Genomic DNA, 19,507 nt, shown 5'->3' with positions numbered 1-19,507 from the left:
AGAGAACAATCTTGACATCTCCTCCACCGGGCAGTTTCCCAGTGGCCAGAATAAAAGCCTGGTGGGCGTGTTCCAAGGCCGAGGCCCGCGTTGGACCGCGCCAAGGGTGGGGAAACCCACCCTGCGCTGAGTAGCAGGTATAAAGAGGCCTGCTGCTGCCGCTGGGCTGCACCAGCTTTGCAAGGGGGAAACTCGCTTCTGATCTGCCCGCAACTGTGCCAAGCACCGGTCTGAGCACCACGGAGATGGCACCCGTCGGAGGCAAAAAGGCCAAGAAGGTGAGTCTCCAGAAAGCCCGACGGCGTTCTCCAATCCCACTCACCAGCAGGGCACCCACCCTCAGCAGCGTAGGGGGACCCTCAGAGCCCGGCTGGACCCAGCGTCCTCCTACCCACCGCGTTCTGGCCAGAAGGTGTTTCCAAAACTTCGGAGTGACCCTGTGGCATCTGAGTCCGCCCCCATTCCTGCCTCTTGTCCAGAGTGCGCCCCCGAAAGTCCCTTTCTCCGGGCACTCACAGCCCAGAGGGCGCCCTGGACCTAAGTGATCCTTCTCTACCCAACTGAGGCATCCCCGACTCGAGGGCTCCTCCAGAGCTTCAAGACTCTGAGTCCAGCCCCGCAAGACCAGAGAACTCCCCACGACAGGTGCGATTTTCCGCTTCCAGGGCGGGGCACAGGCTGGCGGCCCGCGCGCCAGGCAAGAAGGGAGCAGAGCCTGTGCCGCGCGGCGCCGGCGGGAAACGGTCCTGCGGGTAGCGCGCGCTCCTCCCCACCCGGTTCCCGCTGCGCGCGCGCGCGCCTTACCCAAGGCTCAGGCGTCGGTGGGGCGATGGTAGGTTTCATTCGCGATTTGTCTCAACTACCGCAGGAGAATGAGCAGAGTGGCTGTAAGATGTTGAGGAAGGGCTGTTGATAAGATTGTAAACACGTAAACCTCAGCAGTTCTTCCTCCTGGTTACAAGCAGCCCAGGGGCTTGCTGGGGTGAGTGTTTTCAATCCACATAGTCTATCTTCATCTAGTTCAGGGAAAGATGGATGGACAGATGGGAAGATAGAGAAGAATGGTGGGAGGAAGGCATATACTTGAGCCCTTGGTGCCCCCAGGCCCAGTCCCAAACCTTGCACCACAGAGGCCCTCGGAAAATTGTTGGAAGGCAATGGGACCACATCCACTTACTCCCTTGGCTGTGAGGACCATGAGGACCGGAACCCGGAACACCACCCATCCACCCTACCCCAACCCCGCCCTGTTGTGCCCAGTTTCTAAGGAATGACCACCAAATCAAAAAGACTCCACACAGGGAAAAAGAATAATCAGGTATTTTAAATACCATACCCTATTAATGGAAGGTGTGAGGAGTGTGTTGAAAGGACGAATGATTAGGGCTGAATGAACCCAGTTCAGGTAGGTTGAGAATTGCTGCCAATTCATAAATCCACTGGAAAGATTGAGTCCTCTGGAGATTTAATTAATATTTTTTCTTGGTGTGGCTCCATTTTCATAGCCATGGATTCTAACCCATTCCCCAAACTCAAAACTCAAAACATTAACATTTTAAAGAATTATCTCTAAAGAATTATCTAAGCCACAGATGGACATAATGGGGAGAAAAGTTTCCTTAGTAACCTTGTTTCCATATCAGCTTAAAACATGAACCACAATGCATCTACATATTTGAGTTTAAAGTATGTTTCAAAGATAACGCATATTCATTATTACCAAATGGTTAGAAGTACAAAGTACAGTGGCTACGACTTTTCCATATATATTCTACTAGTTTGTTTTCTAGGCAAATGGGTACTTTTTTTAAAAAAAAAAATGGGCTGATATTGCACATACTGTTCTGTAATACCTTTTCACAAAACAACATCTTTTTTTCATAGCACATTGCACTTTTAAAATCTGTAGTCCAGGTAACTGAAAAATATAATAGACTCTGAAGAGGTAGTATATGCAGCTATAGTTGCTGGACAGATTTATGATCAGCATAGTAATGGAATCACCAGTCCACCACTACCAGATATGAGATTCTTAGCTATGCTATGTGTTAAAAATGTCATGGTACTAACGTTTGAAACATTTTTTCAATGAGAGTTGTTATTAACTGCCAAAATCTCATGAATTATTTCACCCAAATGAAAGTTAGTAGAAAGTCATATCTCATTTATGTGACCCTTGTTCATGTTTTTGATATAACTGAATATATGCAGATATAGACTGTGTGTCTATATGATTATTATATAAAGACACACAATTTATATATATATATATATATATATATATATATATATATATATATATATATACACACACACACACACACACACACACATACATACATATGTATATCTTGTTAGTTGGGTCAAAATAATCAAAGTTTTAGTTTTAGTATCTTGACATCTATTTTATTTTTATTATTGTTATTAGTAGTATTACTAGTAGTAATACTGGGGATTGAGGATGCTTTATCACTGAGCCATTCCAGCCCTTTCTAAAGTTGCTTAGGGCCTCACTAAGTTGCTGAGTCTGGCCTTGAACTTAAAATCCTTCTTGCCTCAGCTTCCCAAATCAAATGGAATTACAGGTGTGCACCACTACACCCATCCAGATTGTAGCATTCAGACACATTGTAATAATGACATTTGGATTTTAGAATTACATGTGAGCAATTCTATATTTTTGTAGTTGTATTTTAACTATAGACTTCCAGACTTGGAATTTTTTTTGATCCAAAAGGAGTATTAGAGAGCAGATAATTGACTTACTCCTCTTAGGTGAAAATGACAGCTGCTTCTTCTCTCTGAGTGCTTGCTGTCCAAATGGTCTGGGGTGGGGCTGTGAAAGGGAAGAGGGCTAAAATAAGGGAGGCTGTAAGAATATAGAAAGGAATTTGGGTGCAAAACCCTATGGATGCCTCCAGCAGATTTATGTGCCCTTGTTATATCAGCAATTGTTTTAGCCGCTGGTATTGCTAGTAAATGGAACATAGTAGGTGAATTCCAAGTTATTCCTTTACCATTCACAGTTTCTTCAGGGTTTTCCCAACCTCCTCCACCCTATTAAAAATCAAATCTAGATATCACTTAAGAAGAGTCAGGAAGATTCCTTTAGTTTGGGACACAGTGTATAAATTTCTAAGGAACTCTTGGCTTTCATTCCTCATTTGGAAAATCAGAGCAGGCACCCTAAAGTGACTTTAAGAATAAAAGGATACCTTTTATTCTTAAAGTCTATGGCTTTGAAGTTAAAAAAATACAATTATAATAGTAAATTATTGTCTCGTCTATAAAACCCTTTTAAAATATTCCATTCAAAATGTATCTCTTAAACATTAACACTAGGTGATTCTTGCCTAGTATTGTAGATGGAGTAGGTATGGCAAACAAGCTGGAAATACTTGTATTTGTCTCTTCCCTGTTCCTGGCATGGAGTACAGAATGTGCATAGTCCCAACTTTCTGGATGCATAACATAGCTGCTGTTGTGGAAAATGAATTTTAATAGCAAAGAGAAGGATCTTTTAAATTACTTGATCACATTTGTGCTGGAATCTTCTTCCTTCTGCCTTTACTAAGTGACTTGTAACTTTTCAGTCTTCTAAATGCCCTAATAGTATTATATGCCACTTCAACCTCTTTAACGATTTTAATGCTTGTTTTAGTTTATGGATAGTGTAAGAAGATTAACAATCACCATTTTAAGAATGTGCGCTAAATGGGTGGAGCTGTAGCTTAATAAAAGGCATTTGCCTAGCATTCGTGAAGCTCTGGGTTCAATCTCTAGCACTGAGAGGGAGAAAAAACACAACAACAACAAAATGTGTGCTTAAGTATAGTGAGTACAGTTTATAACAATTTATTCTAATTTTATAAAGATCCAGAAGAGAGAAGTTCAAAGGTTCCCATCACAAAGAAATGGTAAATGTTTAAGGAGATTGAAATATCAATCATCCTGATTTGATCATTATGCATTATACACACGATTGAATTATCACACTGTGCCCCAGAAATATGTACAATTTTTTTAATTGTACATATTTTTAAATTTTAATTTTGAATGAAAAAAGAATATGTACTACAGTATAGATTTGAGGCTTTACAACAAAATCATTTAGTTTAATCGCTTAGCAGATGGTTCTTCAAACATAATATCCTCCCACTGTGATACTCTTCAAATACATTTTTTTTCTGTCATGCTGGGGATTGAACCCAAGGCTTCAAGCAACTGTTCTAACTGAACTACCACCCCCAGCCCAAATACTCTTTAATGTGTTCTGAAAGATACCCACACATGCCCATCATATACACAAGAATACACAAATTTCCATTATATGAGTGTTCTGCCATAAATTGATGTATAAAATATGCATATTTTGGGAGAAATCATACTTCTCAAGAATAGTTTTTAAAATGGAAAATTGTCTTAAAAACTCAAGTAACTTTCTTCCCCTTGTCTGGAATTTTAGGGCATCCTAGAACGTTTAAACGCTGGAGAGGTTGTGATTGGAGATGGAGGGTTTGTCTTTGCCCTGGAGAAGAGGGGCTACGTAAAGGCAGGACCCTGGACCCCAGAAGCTGCTGTGGAGCACCCTGAGGCAGGTTAGTGCAGAATCTATTCTAAGTTCTCATGATGAGCACTATATTGATCTAAGCTCAAGAGTAAACTATCAAAGAACGGCACGTGTACAATATTTTCCAGCTACGTGTCATGGCCTCCTGGGTACTACTAGCTGTGTTATAGATTCACATGTTGGATAGCAAAACAGCCCTTCATGATGCATCAGCTGTCCACTTACTGGGCCCTGCCAGGAAGTGATGAGTCTAGAACCTAGATGAGCCTAGAACCTGGCTCACGACCTTCCTCTCTGTCCCTCTTCCCTCACAAGTTTGGATGACTTCAGTTTCCATACAGATGATCTTTTCAGCACTTTCCTGTAGTGCCTGAATCTCCTCCTATCTCCTGTGAACATTTTCTTCACCACCACCAAAGAGACCCACTCCTAGACTTTGTCATCACCAAGAGCTGCCCACCATTTCCCACCTTCTGCTCACTCTCTCTGGTTCTCCCATTCCTCTGCCTCATCAAGGTCAGCCCTTTGTCCACATCAGTTTAGTGTACAATCCATTCTTCCCATATGACCACCCCTTTCTTATGACCCACTTTACTGTCTGAGGTTCCATATCATAATCACTGTCCTGCCTCCATTGTTTATTTGCCAACAGGTTCAATTTGTGTCGTACTAACCCAACCCTATTTAAATGCAAATATCCACCTCTTCTACACCTACACCCATGTGCCTTAGACTCACTTTACATTTTTGACCAAAAATCTCTGATGGCCAGGAGAGAGGAGGTAGGAGGGAACCTGGGGTAATAAATGCTGTCTTCCAAGACAGAAGCCTTTGAATGGTCCTCAAGCAAGAGGTAAGTGTTCTTCTTTAAAAGGAAGAAATGGGCCACTTCTGCAGGCTCAGAGTGTTTAGGAATGATCTGGGTTTTTAAGGTTCTTGGGTGAGTCCACCTATATGTCTTCACCCCCAGCCTCGGGGTCCCATATATTCCTAATCAAGGCACTGACTTTAATATTACAGGCTTTCTGGTTGAGAGTTCAACTTCGCTGGACTTCTGCTCCTATATACCTTAGTCCAGAGCCAGATCTTCAGCTCTTTCTGCTCTCTAGTTTCACAAAATGGGTCTCCTTATGTGCCACCCAGGAGGCTCTCAGACTTTCATACTGATACTTAGGTTGGGGATAATTTACTCTTAGGCTTTCATTATTTTCCTCCAGTGCACCAATGGTACCCATCAGTAGCCATTTGATTCCATAGTCCTTATAATTACTACTTCCTCCAAACCACTCATACATCTGAATACATGCATACTTTCTCATAAATCTGCTAGTGCACACCTTCCTAGAAGCAGCCCACTCCAGTTCACCACAGTTTAATGTTTTTAATAGTAGCATCCCTGGAGCATGCAAGGAGTTGTCAAAAGCCTCCTACCTCCAGTGATGGGGGATGCTCATTCTCATCAGAGTTATTACTGGCCTCAGGGAGCTCCAACTCCAAAATGACAGTTTCTAGTTGTTTCCTAGGACTTGTCCTGAATCCAACTCTTGCAGGTCAGGCCATCCAGAAACAAATTCTGTTTGTTTGGAGATTCATGTGCAGGAATTTTATTGGGGAGTGCTTTTAGGAAACAATGCCTGTAAAGGAGTGAGAGAAACAGTGTTGGACAGGGGGAGGAATTATACTGGGATACAGTTATATCAGAGGTCTCAGCCTGCCTTCTGGAACTCTAGTGGTAGACAGTCCTTTTGAGTTGTCCCATATTGAGGTAAGATGGTTGGTGTCCTTTGCCTACCAATAGAAATCATACCTGCAAGCTGTCAGTTCTCCCCGCATGAGTAGACTGAACCCTGGGCAAGGAAGCCCCCTCTGACTTTGGATACATTTGGAGAATATTCTACCTGGGGACTTTCAGCAGCCAGTGCTATGGTCCACTGCAGAAAAGAGGCACATGGGCTAAGGATCTGAGAGCCTACAGCATCAGCCACCTGGCCTCTGTTCTGTCCTCTCGAGCATGTTCACATCATCCCACTTAGACCTTCGTTCTGTTCCTTCTCCCAACTCTTCCTCTGTGTTTATAGAACCCATGTCTCAACATCAGCATTATTTCAGAAAGGCCTTCCCTGTGTGCTTAACCTAAATTAGCCCCATGGTCATCCTTGATTATCTTTATTACCTCTGTATTATTCTGTCTCACTTTCTTGATGGCACTGAATTATCTGTTTATTATTAGTCATTATTTGTCTACCTGTATTGGAATGCAAACTCATTGTTCGCTGAAGTATCCCTAGTCCTTAGAACAATCAAGGTCTGGCACATGCGATTGAGTGAATGATGGATTCCAGTTACAGAGCTAGACTGAGCAAGGGGAGAGAGATGGGACTTCTCTGACCAGTTTGGATAGTATACTGGAAGGAAGGATTTTAGAAGATCTTCCTGGTCTGGAAAAGAGGGAGGTGAGAGAGGCTGATGGCTTTGTTTCATAGGATAGCCTTGGACAGATATGGAAGAAGGGGATTTAAGTAGATTCTGTATATTCCTGAGGTAAGAAGGCAGGACGAAAGCGTGGACTTGAGTATGCTCAGATTACTTGTACAGATGTTGAGTCTTTGAGATGAAAGTAGAGAAAGTTTCAGTGACTTATATAAGAGGAACAGTTCTTTTTTTATGATCATTAAAAATATATTTATTTTGTCAAACTCAGTGATAAATGATGGAAACTAACAATGCACATGAACAGTTAACATCTACCTCACAAAGTTGTTAGGAAGGTTAATTAAGTTATATGGGAAGTATTTAAAATAACGCCTGGCAATCATAAACAACATATGTATTCCTACTGTTATTAAGTTGACTGAGTTGTATCCTCTCGATAGTATTCTTGCATTTATTAACCTGTTTCTGCTAGAAAAGTACAAAACTTATTTCTTCCAAAGAAGAACAGAAGTATAAACCACACAGTCCCTAAACAGTACCCAAAGTTGAAAGATCTATATTCACAAGGTACAACCCAGAAAATGTACACAACTTTCATATTTCCAAAAAGAAGTAGAAATAATACTGTGTTCTATCCTTGTAAAAAAGAAATATAGAACTGAGAATCTCACCATGTCATTTCACCAGTGAAGTTTGTTAAAAATTACAGATTCCTGGGCCCCACTTATGAAAATTCAGCTTCATTAGGCCTGTGAAGTAGTCCAGGAACCTGTATTTACAATCATCACCCCAAGGTGATTGTGAAATGACTGCACCTGAAGAAGCTTTGCACTAAAGGGCTTTTAGGAGCACAGTGTAATGGTGGCTAAGAACCTTGAATGAAGATTTCACACATCCCCATGGTTTGCTTTCTATGGTCTGCTTGCCAGGTGAAGTTCCAGATAAAACATTTCTTGGGCAAAACCACTATGATGAACTTAACTCTTGCCTGGACCATGCCATGTAGACCAAATAAAACTATTATTATAAACCACAAGTTCTAATTTTATGTCACATTTTTTAAAAAGCTTTTCAGCGGCTGAGTGGGGGTGTGGCTCAGCAGTAGAGCGCTCGCCTAGCACATGTAAGGATCTGGGTTCGATCCTCAGCACCACATAAAAATAAATAAAATAAAGATATTGTGTCCAACTAAAATTAAAAATTTAAAAAAAAAAACATTTCATACTACGGGAGCTCAAAAGAAATTATTCTGGCATTTTCTTTGATACTATTAGTATAGAAATAGCACATTTTATCTCTTGGCTAGCTGACTCCTTGTTATTTTGAGCTTGTCTGGGTGTGTCAAGCATTTGCTTTATGTTTTCTTCTGGGAAGTTACATGATTTTTGAGAATTAATGGAAAATCCATGATACCAAGTCTTTCAATTTAATCCCTTCTGCCACAGACCAAATCCCATATGGTATTAGATTCTGCCAACATTCAGCTCAAATTCTGTCAAGCACAGTGGACCACAGGATGCATCAGAAAAGACAGGTCTCCTGTAACGCACCTTCATAGGACCATCCCCACAGGATGGTGATTGTATTTTGCCTTTGGGGGCTAGGTGAAAGGTGTGTATAACAGTCATACTCTGAAGAAGAGGAGTAATCTGTTTTCATGCTGTTTTCTGCAAATGAAGCTGTTTATCTGTAAGTGCAAAGATAATTTAGACTGAGTGGTAGCTAGAATTGACATAGATTCCCCAAAATTTCCTTGCAAGTTGGACTTCATCTGAAACATTTTACATATCTGGTGCCTGGACCTAAGTTTTTAGGTGGTAAGAAAGGTAAGGATATGCTGCAGGTCCGCAAATCCCTTATCCAAACCATGTTGGGACCAAATGTGTGATGGAATAGAGAAATTTGGGGATTTTAGAAAGTTAATACAGTGAGTATGTGTATATTATATAACACTCCCATTGGGCTCTACACCACATTAATACTTTTTTACATTGACATCTATGTCTACCCACATTAACTGGGAATCATAAGCAACATATGTATTACTACTGTTATTAAGTTGACTGAGTTCAACCTTCGTGTTCATTCGGGTCACATGTTGCTCCCAAATTATTTTGTTGCAGACATATTATTCTAATGAAGAATTTTACTTGACCATTTAGGATTTGCTTTGTATTTTCAAATACTTGCATTTCTCATGCTAAATTGACAAGGTTAATTTCTAATCATGTATGTATATAACCATGTAACACTGTTCATTTAGCTTCCATAATGTTAAAATAACACTACCATAATGAGGCATTGAAGACCATAAAATAAAAGTAATTAGTATAAGTGATATTGTGTCATGGGGACCAGACACATCCTATTATTGGCTAGAGGATGGATCTGGGAACCTTATGATAAAGGAAAACAAGAAATGGAAGTTGAAAGGATATCCAGAAACTGTCAGCTTATTTCTCCTGCTTAAATTTATGCTCAAAACTCTGATTCTTGCACCCAGTGGAAGCAGCATTGAGTTTGGCAATGAATTCAAGTTGGCTGGGTCTGGAGCAGTTTGGGGAATTTGCAGTTATAATTGGCCCCAGGTGAGTCTCAGGGGGAGTCATACTTAGAGAAGCACCCATCCATCTAGCCAAAGCAGGTTTGTAGGAGTTGCCAGGAGACCACAGATCTACTTCTTTACTAATCCCCAAGATGTGCAAATACCAAGCAACTAGAAATCTAAGTCGTTGTAGTTGTTTTCACGTTTATTTAGAGCCTTTTGAAAACAGAAATTATACCTTTCCTTGTGCAATCTCCCAGTTCGCCAGCTTCATCGAGAGTTTCTTAGAGCTGGATCGAATGTTATGCAGACCTTCACCTTCTATGCCAGTGAAGACAAGCTGGAGAACAGGGGAAACTATGTCTTGGAGAAAATATCCGTAAGTACAACCAGCCTGAGATGCTGTAAAAAGCATCACAGATACACCACATCACTCAGAAAAATAGGAGCCTCATCAGAGTTTTGTTTTATTTCTACTACTACAAAATCACTTGTGAATAACACTCTTGGGCTTTAGCTGGAATCTCTGAAATTGACAGAAAGGCATCTAATGAATGAGATTAAAGAGGAGTTATTTAATAATCATTGTCCCAGTCTCATGTTAAATTGCTGAGTAAAGAGGGCATCCTTACAAATTCGTACTTCCTTACTGTCTTACAGAGTGTAGGAAAGACAATAAACCCAAGGAGTCAGTAAACCTGGAATAGGGCCTGACTCAGTTACAACCAGCTTTGTGTTGTTGGGCAACCCTTTACCCCACCAAGGCTGTTCATCTCCAATATGAACAGAGAGTTCTAAAATTCCTTGAGTTTATATGATCTACAATTATGGGGTTTGGTGGTTTTATTGTTGTTTGTTTTTTAGGATAGGGGTGGGGGTCCTGTTGTTTTTTGTTTGGGGGTGATGAGTTGGAATTCAGGGCCTCCCATGGGCTAGCCAAGTACTTAAGTCCCAGATGGCTCAGTGGTGTGCCTATAGTCCCAGCTACTAAGGAGGTTGGAGCAAGAGGATCCCTTGAGCCCAGGACTTTAAGGCCAGTCTGCGCATTACAGTCCCCATTTTAAAAAACAGAAACAAACCCACCCAGCACAGTGGCACACACCTGTAATCCCAGTGACTCGGGAGGCTGAGGCAGGAGAATCTCAAGTTGAAGGTCAGCCTTGGAAATTTAACAAAACCCTGTCTCAAAATAAAAAATAAAAAGGTCTGTGGTTGCAGTTCTGTGGAAAAGCATCCCTGGGTTCAATCCCTAGTACAAAAAAAAAAAAAAAAAAAAAAAAAAAAAACAGCTTAGGGCCAGGTTTTACTGTTTATATAATTTGAAAAGATCTTTATTTATTTATTTATTTAAATTAAAGATTTATACATTTACCAATCATTTAAGAAAATACATAACAAAAAGTCCTGAATTTGTTGTGATTTTAATTTAAGTTTAATCTTATTAATCATAAATTAGCCAGTCCTTATTACCACCACCACCTTTATTTGCACTCATCTCAATGCAGCTTAGGCACTGGAAGATACCAGATCAGATCCTTGCATGTAAAAACTTTGACCCTCTCACAGATCTTTGGCCTAAGGCTGTATCTCAGACACCACTATTAGATTTATTGTTGTTATCGTTATTATTAGTGTTGTTTTGGAAACTACTCAACTTGGTAAAGCATTGCCCCACTCCATAGCCGTCCTTTTCTGGGATGAAATCAAAATCACTATCATAAACATAAAACCAAGAAGTGCAGTCTGAATATTTTTTTTCATTTTCACATGAAATTATGTGTATCCTATTTTCACCCATTTTAGGGGCAGAAAGTCAATGAAGCAGCTTGTGACATCGCCCAGCAAGTGGCTAATGAGGGAGACGCTTTGGTTGCAGGAGGTGTGAGTCAGACACCTTCATACCTCAGCTGCAAGAGTGAAACTGAAGTTAAAAAAATCTTTCATCAGCAGTTAGAAGTCTTTATGAAGAAGAATGTGGACTTCCTTATTGCAGAGGTAAACACAGCTGTGATCAAAGATAAGACAAGGACACTTGATGCATTTTTCTCTACCTTTTGCTCTCGTGTGGGGTTAGGTGCCAATCATGACAAGTTAACGGTAATATTTCATTTTTGAAATCTTTTTCCAGCTTAAGGATTCTGCTAAATTTGATTCAGCTGACGCAAATGGTGTTTTTCAAACTTTCTGACTGCAATTCACACTGAGAAAACGCCATACCATTCTATTCTGTGTTAAAAATGCTTGATAACATAATTATCACCAGATGTTTTATAGAATGAATGTTCTTGTTGTTTTGTGGGAAAACATGATTAAAATTATGCTAACCTTAACTTGTTTCAGTATTTCGAACATGTTGAAGAAGCTGTGTGGGCAGTGGAAGCCTTAAAGACATCTGGAAAACCAGTCGCAGCCACCATGTGCATTGGCCCGGAAGGAGATCTGCATGGCGTGCCCCCTGGCGAGTGTGCAGTGCGCCTGGTGAAAGCAGGTGAGGATGAGATTTCCTTTGGTCTGCAATTACACAGTCTTCTCAAATAACACACAACCAGGTGCAGTGGTACAGGCTAACCTCAGCAACTCAGGAGGCTGAAGCAGGAGGATTGCAAGTTAAAAATAAAATTTAAAAAATAAGGGCAGGGGTGGGGGGACTAGCTCAGTGGTAAGGCACCCCAGTTTCAATTCCCAGTACCAAACAAAATGGAAACAAAAAAATATATTAAATAACATAAAAATACACAGACTCCTTTGGTTAACAGGAAAACCAGTAATTTAATTTTTTTTTACGATTCTGCTAATAATTAATAATATCACTATTGAGTTCCAAATGAAAAAAAGTTTACACACACACACACACACACACACACACAGGTACACCAGCTTTTTGAAAGGAGCAACTGGATCTATGCTGGTGATTTAATACCTAGAAGTGAGAAGAATGTTTTGGCAAGTCAAAACAAACATTAGCCAGGTGCAGTGGTGCACACCTATAATCCCAACAACTCAAGAGGTTGAGACAGGAGGATTGCAAGTTTGAGGCCAGCCTCAGCAACTTAGCAAGGCCCTGCCTCCAAATAAGAAATTATAAAGGGCTACTGATATATCTCGGTATTGTAAAGCACCTCTGGGTTCCATCCCCGTACCAAAAAAGGAAAAGAAAAGAAACATTAGAATAAGTTGCCTCAAGTAGAGGTCTTTAAATATTAATAACTTTGAAGTTTGTTGCCCTCTTTGCCAAAGTTTTTCCATTCTCATAAATTGCTAGTGTACTTTGCTTTTTGTAATTGGTATAATAAATCAAAAAAAAATCTTTGATATGAAACACTGACCACCTAATCTATCGTTTTATTCAGTTTGTATGCCCAATATTGCATTTCATTTCAATTAAGATAAACTCATTGACTGTTTTCAAAACTGCCTCATTTGAAATATAAGGAATAACTGTCAGGGGAAGAGCCCTGTTCACTCTGTGAAACAGAGAAATTTTGACTGGTGATTTATTTCCTTTCTTATTCTTATCCAACTCCCAATTTTTCATAAAACTTTCTTTCATACTTGTCTTCAACAATAACAAATATTTAAATTTATTAATGAAATCACAAAATCCCAATTTCTTTGTGGGACATATAAAAACAGAGTTGGGGGAAGCAAGTGAACTATTTTCAAAAGATCAGAAGAGACCTTTGTCATTGCCGCTGTTCATTGGCAGAGGTACCTGGCCTACATCTGATCCTTCCTCTTTTAGCTCAGAGTCGGAGGCCGCTGTTGTTGACATCGCTGTACACTGTGCATGTCCTCCACAACCCTGCCTCTTTCTCCTATTTATCTATTTAATATCTCACTATAAGATCCATAAAGGCAGAGACTGTGTCTGCTTGGCTCAGCACAGAAGACCCTGGTGCCTTGCACAGTGAACAGCACATCATAGGTAATTAATAAACCTAATACATCTAGTACATTTTCCAATGTTTCAATGTTTAGTTCAAATTCTTCTTCTCCTTCTCCTTCTCCTGCTTTCCTTCTTCTTTTCCTTTTTCTTCTCCTTCTTTTTAATGGTCCTGGGGACCAGACCAAGCCCTTACACCTGCTGGTCAAACACTCTATCACTGAGCTGCTTTGTGTATTCTACTTCCATGATCATTCCTGCCCCAAGTGATCATTCCCTACTCTCAACCCTTTCATTTATTCCTCTCATTTGGAATATCCTCAGTTGACATTTTCCCATCTGTAAAAATGTTAATAGAACTCTGTGATCAAATATATAATGCTATGCTAAACTAAGTTAAGCACATTTCTTTACTACAGAATTGATTAAAACCTTTGATATATTCATATGTATTGTCAGTCTTCAAGAAGTAGATGTAGTAAAGAGTCACTGCCTAATTTAATTAATCATAAAACCTTATTTTTATGGACCAAACCTTAGAAAGTGCTGAGATTAATTATAAAATTCTTGGGGTTAGGGACTGTGTCCTGTATTTATTTTTCTCTCCAAACTCTTGCAAAGAACCTTATACCTAACAGCATCCAATAAATAGCTGGATATCCATTGTTATATATTGGATATCTATTATTATAAATCATACATATGGACATTTATTATCTATAAATAATAATGGTATCCAATAAATAGCCAACATATGATTAATTAGTTAGCATAATAAAGTTAAGCAAGGAAAGAGAAACACTGGCAGCGCAACATCCAAAAAATAAATTAATTAAAATGTAGTCAAGAACCAAGTGAAGGTGTTAGGTAAGCTGGTGAGTATTCAAGTGCAGTGCTCAGTGAAAAGAGAAAGAAACTAGGAAGAGATCCAGATACAAATTGCACTGAAACCCTGGACCAAAAAGAGAAAGTGTAAATAGAGAAGATGACTCAGTGGGATCCTGGGCACCCAGAATTGAAAAGGATTTAGCATGTAACACCCCAAAAAGCAGCAAAGGAAGTGAAAGCAACACTCAAGAGTGTGGGGGTCTGAGCTAAGAAAGGAGGAGGGTCAGTAGAGGTTGTTTGCTACTGAGATATACACTGCTAGATTTGGCACAACTGAGGTCATTGGCAACCTGTCAGTGACAGGAGTGAAGTCTAAGTGGACCAAGAATGAAGAACAAACAGCAGACTCAGCTCAGTCAGGACCACTGAGACACCTACCCCTGAATACTGGATGCCAAAGATTGTGGCATCAGTGGTGTTGCTCCTGGTATCTGGATGTGGTGTCACTATCCAAAAAGAATCTCTCCTGCCCTTATTCTTGGTATCTCTATGATAAGGTACAAAATCTTAGGACATGAGCCCATCCAAAAGAAGGTCCTTTTTGGAATGGATACAGCCCAAGAGACTTTCAACAAATGAATGAATAAACAAAATGTAATATATATGTGCAATGGTTTATTACTTGGCCATAAAATGGGATGTGGCTCTGAGAGATGTTACAACAGGATGAATCCTGGAAACAGACTAAATGAAATAAGCCATTTACAAAAGGGCAAATATATAATTTCAGGTATACAAAATATCTAGAATGGGCAATATAGGAGACATAATTAGTGGTTATGAGGGACATGTAAGAGGAGGGGAAAATTGGGAATTGTTTAATGGTCATGGGGTTTCTCTTTGGGGTGATGAAAAATTTTGTAAATAGTGATGAAGATTGCACAATATTGAGAATATAACTAATGCCACTAAATTGTTCACTCAAAAAATGACTAAGATGGACAATTTTATGATTGTCTATTTTACCAAAAATTTTAAAACTCCAAAAGAAAAAGTTCTAGCTGGGAATTCCTCCCATTTTGATAGGACAGAGTAATGTCATGTTGCCTCTTCAAATCAGCTAGTGGAGGAAATTTCCAGAATCATGTCTTACAAGTGCCATGATAAAGCATCTTTGGTCCAGATCCAATTAAGTATATAATGACTATAAGGAAAGTTCTGGGGGGGAAAAAAAAGAGTATCTAAAGCATTTTGATCTCACTAAATCAAACTTCACAGCAACAAATTTTAGAAGAAAGGTTTAGGCAGACAGCCCCATATTGTTGTGAATCTAGGAAGGCTAAAATGTAAATGAAAAGTTTGTCAAAATGATTGATAGGCTGTTAACTGTATTGATTAGCTCGAGTCAAAAGATTTTTAAGATTTTTTTTTTCCAAACCACTAATCCTAGACAGAAAATTTCTTCTAGAAAACAGATTTCTGAAAAACTTTTTTCCTAAATTACTTTCTGTTACTGTGCCACAAAGCCTAGTGAAATTATTAAACGGGCCTGGTGATAGGGAACATTCATTTATGCCTCAAATGAGCAGCACTATGGTAAACACAGGTGCAATCTAGCAGCTGGGAGTGTGGAAAAATTATTGTGCTTGCAACATAATGTCAAACATTGAAAAATTGACTACTAAAATTTGAAGTAGAAAAAAACCTCTAATAATGATTTTTTTGGAAAAAAAGATGGACAGCCCAGTGCGCATAAGTGACACTTCAATTATACCAGACTCTTCAAAGCACTTTTCGCAGAAAGCACTTCCTGCCTGCTAGTAATCATTCTTGCTCACAGGTGAGATAGGTTTGTGGGGAGTGAGGACCAAATGCTACATTTCCAATCCATCATTCCAAATACAACCTTCCTGAAGAGGAGAGAATCGGGCCTACTGGTATCGGCACAGTCTAAAGTTAAGATGTTCTCCCCATTTGCAGGAGCCTCCATCGTCGGTGTGAACTGCCACTTTGACCCCACAATTAGTTTACAGACGGTGAAGCTCATGAAAGAGGGCTTGGAGGCCGCAGGGTTGAAAGCTTACCTGATGAGCCAGCCCTTGGCCTACCACACTCCCGACTGCGGCAAACAGGGATTTATTGATCTCCCAGAATTCCCGTTTGGTAAGACAGACATTTTTCTAAATTATCTCAATAGCTTTGCTTGGTAAATTTCAAAGAAATCTATGGTCAGAGAGCTTCTATCATAGTAAAGAAATGGCTGCATAGCTCCTCTTCTCTTGCCCCAAGTTTCTGTCCACTGCCAAAGCTCCCTTCATTTTAGATGGCAGAAGAAGGGAAAATGGAACCAGCTATCAAAACCAAAGCAAAACTCTGAACTTTTTTAAAAAACTTACAATTTACTTAAGACTATTTATCTTGATTTTTTTAATAAAAAGAATTCAGACATAATGTCATTTATTACAGGATTGGAGCCCAGAGTTGCAACCAGATGGGATATTCAAAAATATGCCAGAGAGGCCTACAACCTGGGGGTCAGGTACATCGGTGGGTGCTGTGGATTTGAGCCCTACCACATCCGGGCAATTGCAGAGGAGCTGGCCCCAGAAAGGGGATTTTTGCCACCAGCATCTGAAAAACATGGCAGCTGGGGAAGTGGTTTGGACATGCACACCAAACCCTGGATTAGAGCAAGGTAAGAACCTCCCAATTTGCTAACCCAAATACATCTAGATTATGATTATGTCCACGTGAGGTCACTAAAAGAGTGCAACTAATTTGCATGTGAGGATGAAGAATTAGTCATCTTCCTTACATTTTCTCAGAGAGATGTTTATAGAACATCCTTATGGAGTGATTTCTAGAGAAAGCCTTAAGAATATAAAATGTGAAAAATCTAAGTGGCAGTGAAATGTGATTTTGTGCTCCAGTAAAATACCATCCATGTGGTGGACACTAACATTGAATCACATTGATTTTTTTAAGAGTTAAATATAACCGAAATGTAACAATACTAATTAAGTCTATCGGTGTCAAGAAACTCAGAGCTGGGAATGCAATGGTGACTAAAATAGGCAAGGTCTTTGCCCTCAGAGTTTACATTCCAGTGGGGGAGATAAATAAACAAGGAAATAAATTTCATATCAAACTTTGCACCAGACATAATGGTACACCCCTGTAATCCCAGAGGCTGGGAAGACTAAGGCTGGAGGATCGCAAGTTCAAAGCCAAATTTAGTAACTTAGTGGGCAACTCAGGGAGACCCTGTCTCTAAATAAAAATTTAAAAAGGGCTGGGGATGTGGTTCAGTGGTTAAGCGCCCCTGAGTTCAATCCCTGGTACTAAAACAACAACAACAAAAGAAAACATCAGACTTTGCTAGGTACTAGGGATACTATAAAAACAGAAATATGTAATCTCTGGTCTATAGACTTGTTTGCTGGTGAAAAATGTGGCAACTGCTTCAGTAGAGGCATGGATTAAAAAAAAAAAAGTTACAAGAGAAAAAAATAAGTATCTCTACCTAATAGATATTTTAGAAGTGGTATTTTGGGCCAAGTTTTGAAGGCTAAGTAAGATTCTTAGGTAGAAAAGGAAGGGAGCAGAGAATGGCACTCCAAGCAGAGGGACCAGGTCTGCTCCATTCAGCAGACATTAATTGGACACAGTAATCTGTCAGGCACCATTGTGGATGCTAAGCTAGCCCAAGGCACAGGCCTGACCCCAGTGAGTGAGCAACCTAGTGGGCAGACATTCAAATGGATAGCAATTTCAACAATGGAGACTTGCACAGTATAGTACAGGGGCTGAGTGTTGGCCTTCACGAGCGAAAGACAGAAGGGAATTAATGAAGGATGTCTATGAAAGCTGATGCCTGAGCTGAATTTTGAGGGATGGATTCCCAGCCAGACAAAGGAACAGCCTGCAGGAAGGTACTGAGAGGTGGAAAGAAGATGGTGCCTGGAGAAACTAGAATTCTAAGAACAGTAGAGACAGAATTTGATAGAAGACATCACTCTAGGAGGAGCAGGAGGAAGAGGTGTTTTTATTATTCATGACCATGAGGACACATGACCTCATCCCAGAGGTAATGAGGAGCCTGTAGAGTCTCACACAGCTCAGGGTAGGGGTAGATGAGCAAGCTGTCGAACTCTTGCGCAGAAGGCTTCTAGAAGTGCTACCAGACATTGTGAGGTTTGAAATAGAAGGAGAAAATGGGAATTGAAAGAAGAACTGAAATGAATCTACAGGTTATAGATGCCAAAGCCATCCTGGGTTTGGAGATGAGCAAAACCAGTGGACGGAGCCAGTCCATGAGGTAGAGTGTCACAATGTGGGGACAGAGAGGTTGCATCAACTGGAAGGAAAATATCCCCACTCTAAGTTTTTGATCCCTATGTAGACCTATATATTCTTTGGAGGGTTAAAGGTCTTAGTCTGAATTAATAAATGGCTTTAATGGACATACTCTCAGAGTCAAAGATGGCTTCAGGCTCTGGTGACCTAGAGCCCCATGCTGGGGGAGGAGTCTGATATGTGTTTTGTTCTTGCAGGGCCAGGAAGGAATACTGGCAGAATCTTCGGATAGCCTCCGGCAGGCCCTACAACCCTTCCTTGTCAAAGCCGGATGCCTGGGGCGTGACCAAAGGAACTGCCGAGTTGATGCAGCAGAAGGAAGCCACCACGGAGCAGCAGCTGAGAGAGCTCTTTGAAAAACAAAAATTCAAATCGGCACAGTAGTCACAATGCAATTATTTTTGGTGAATTCTTCTATGTTTGGGCCCCAGTGCGTACGAATAAGGAAAAGATGGTTAGAAGGCAATGCTTGTGTTAACGCCAGCCTACACGTATAATTGGTATCAGCTAAACAAAGTAGAATTACAAATAGCACTTGACAGTTCTAAAAGTATGTTTTAGAAGTTTAGTTAGAAGCAAAAAAGAAATTTCAAACAGGTTTCCTAAGCACCCACTGTGTTTAAGGTATTATGAAAATCTTTGCAGCGAAGAAAGGTAATTCAGTTAGGCTTGGTTGCCCACACCTGTGATCCTGACTCAGGAGGCTGAGGCAGGAGGATTTCGAGTTTGAGGCCAACCTTAACACCTTCATGAGACCCTATCTCAAAATAAAAAAAACAAGAAGGCCTGGGGATGTAACTCAATGGTAGAGTGCCCCTGGAATTCAAAACCCAGCACCATGGGGGGAAAAAAAACAGGAAAAGTAATTCAAACTTTAATTAAGAAATGATAG

The 19,507-nt window shown here is 40.2% G+C and overlaps 1 protein-coding gene across 1 annotated transcript; it reads left to right on the top strand.

Annotated features, from left to right (window-relative positions):
* Positions 1 to 245: 245 nt before the first annotated feature.
* Positions 246 to 18,999, top strand: Bhmt (betaine--homocysteine S-methyltransferase). The gene is made up of 8 exons (XM_027927784.2): positions 246 to 278; positions 4,466 to 4,598; positions 9,809 to 9,927; positions 11,352 to 11,543; positions 11,889 to 12,036; positions 16,240 to 16,422; positions 16,726 to 16,954; positions 18,813 to 18,999. Exons 1-8 carry the CDS (start codon positions 246 to 248, stop codon positions 18,997 to 18,999), a joined length of 1,224 nt encoding a protein of 407 aa, XP_027783585.1.
* The last annotated feature ends 508 nt before the right edge of the window (positions 19,000 to 19,507 follow it).

This window comes from Marmota flaviventris, chromosome 5 (assembly GCF_047511675.1).
Source record: "Marmota flaviventris isolate mMarFla1 chromosome 5, mMarFla1.hap1, whole genome shotgun sequence".
NCBI lineage: Eukaryota > Metazoa > Chordata > Mammalia > Rodentia > Sciuridae > Marmota > Marmota flaviventris.
The sequence above is the reverse complement of the archived record's forward strand: the minus strand, read 5'-3'. Positions and strand labels throughout refer to the sequence as shown.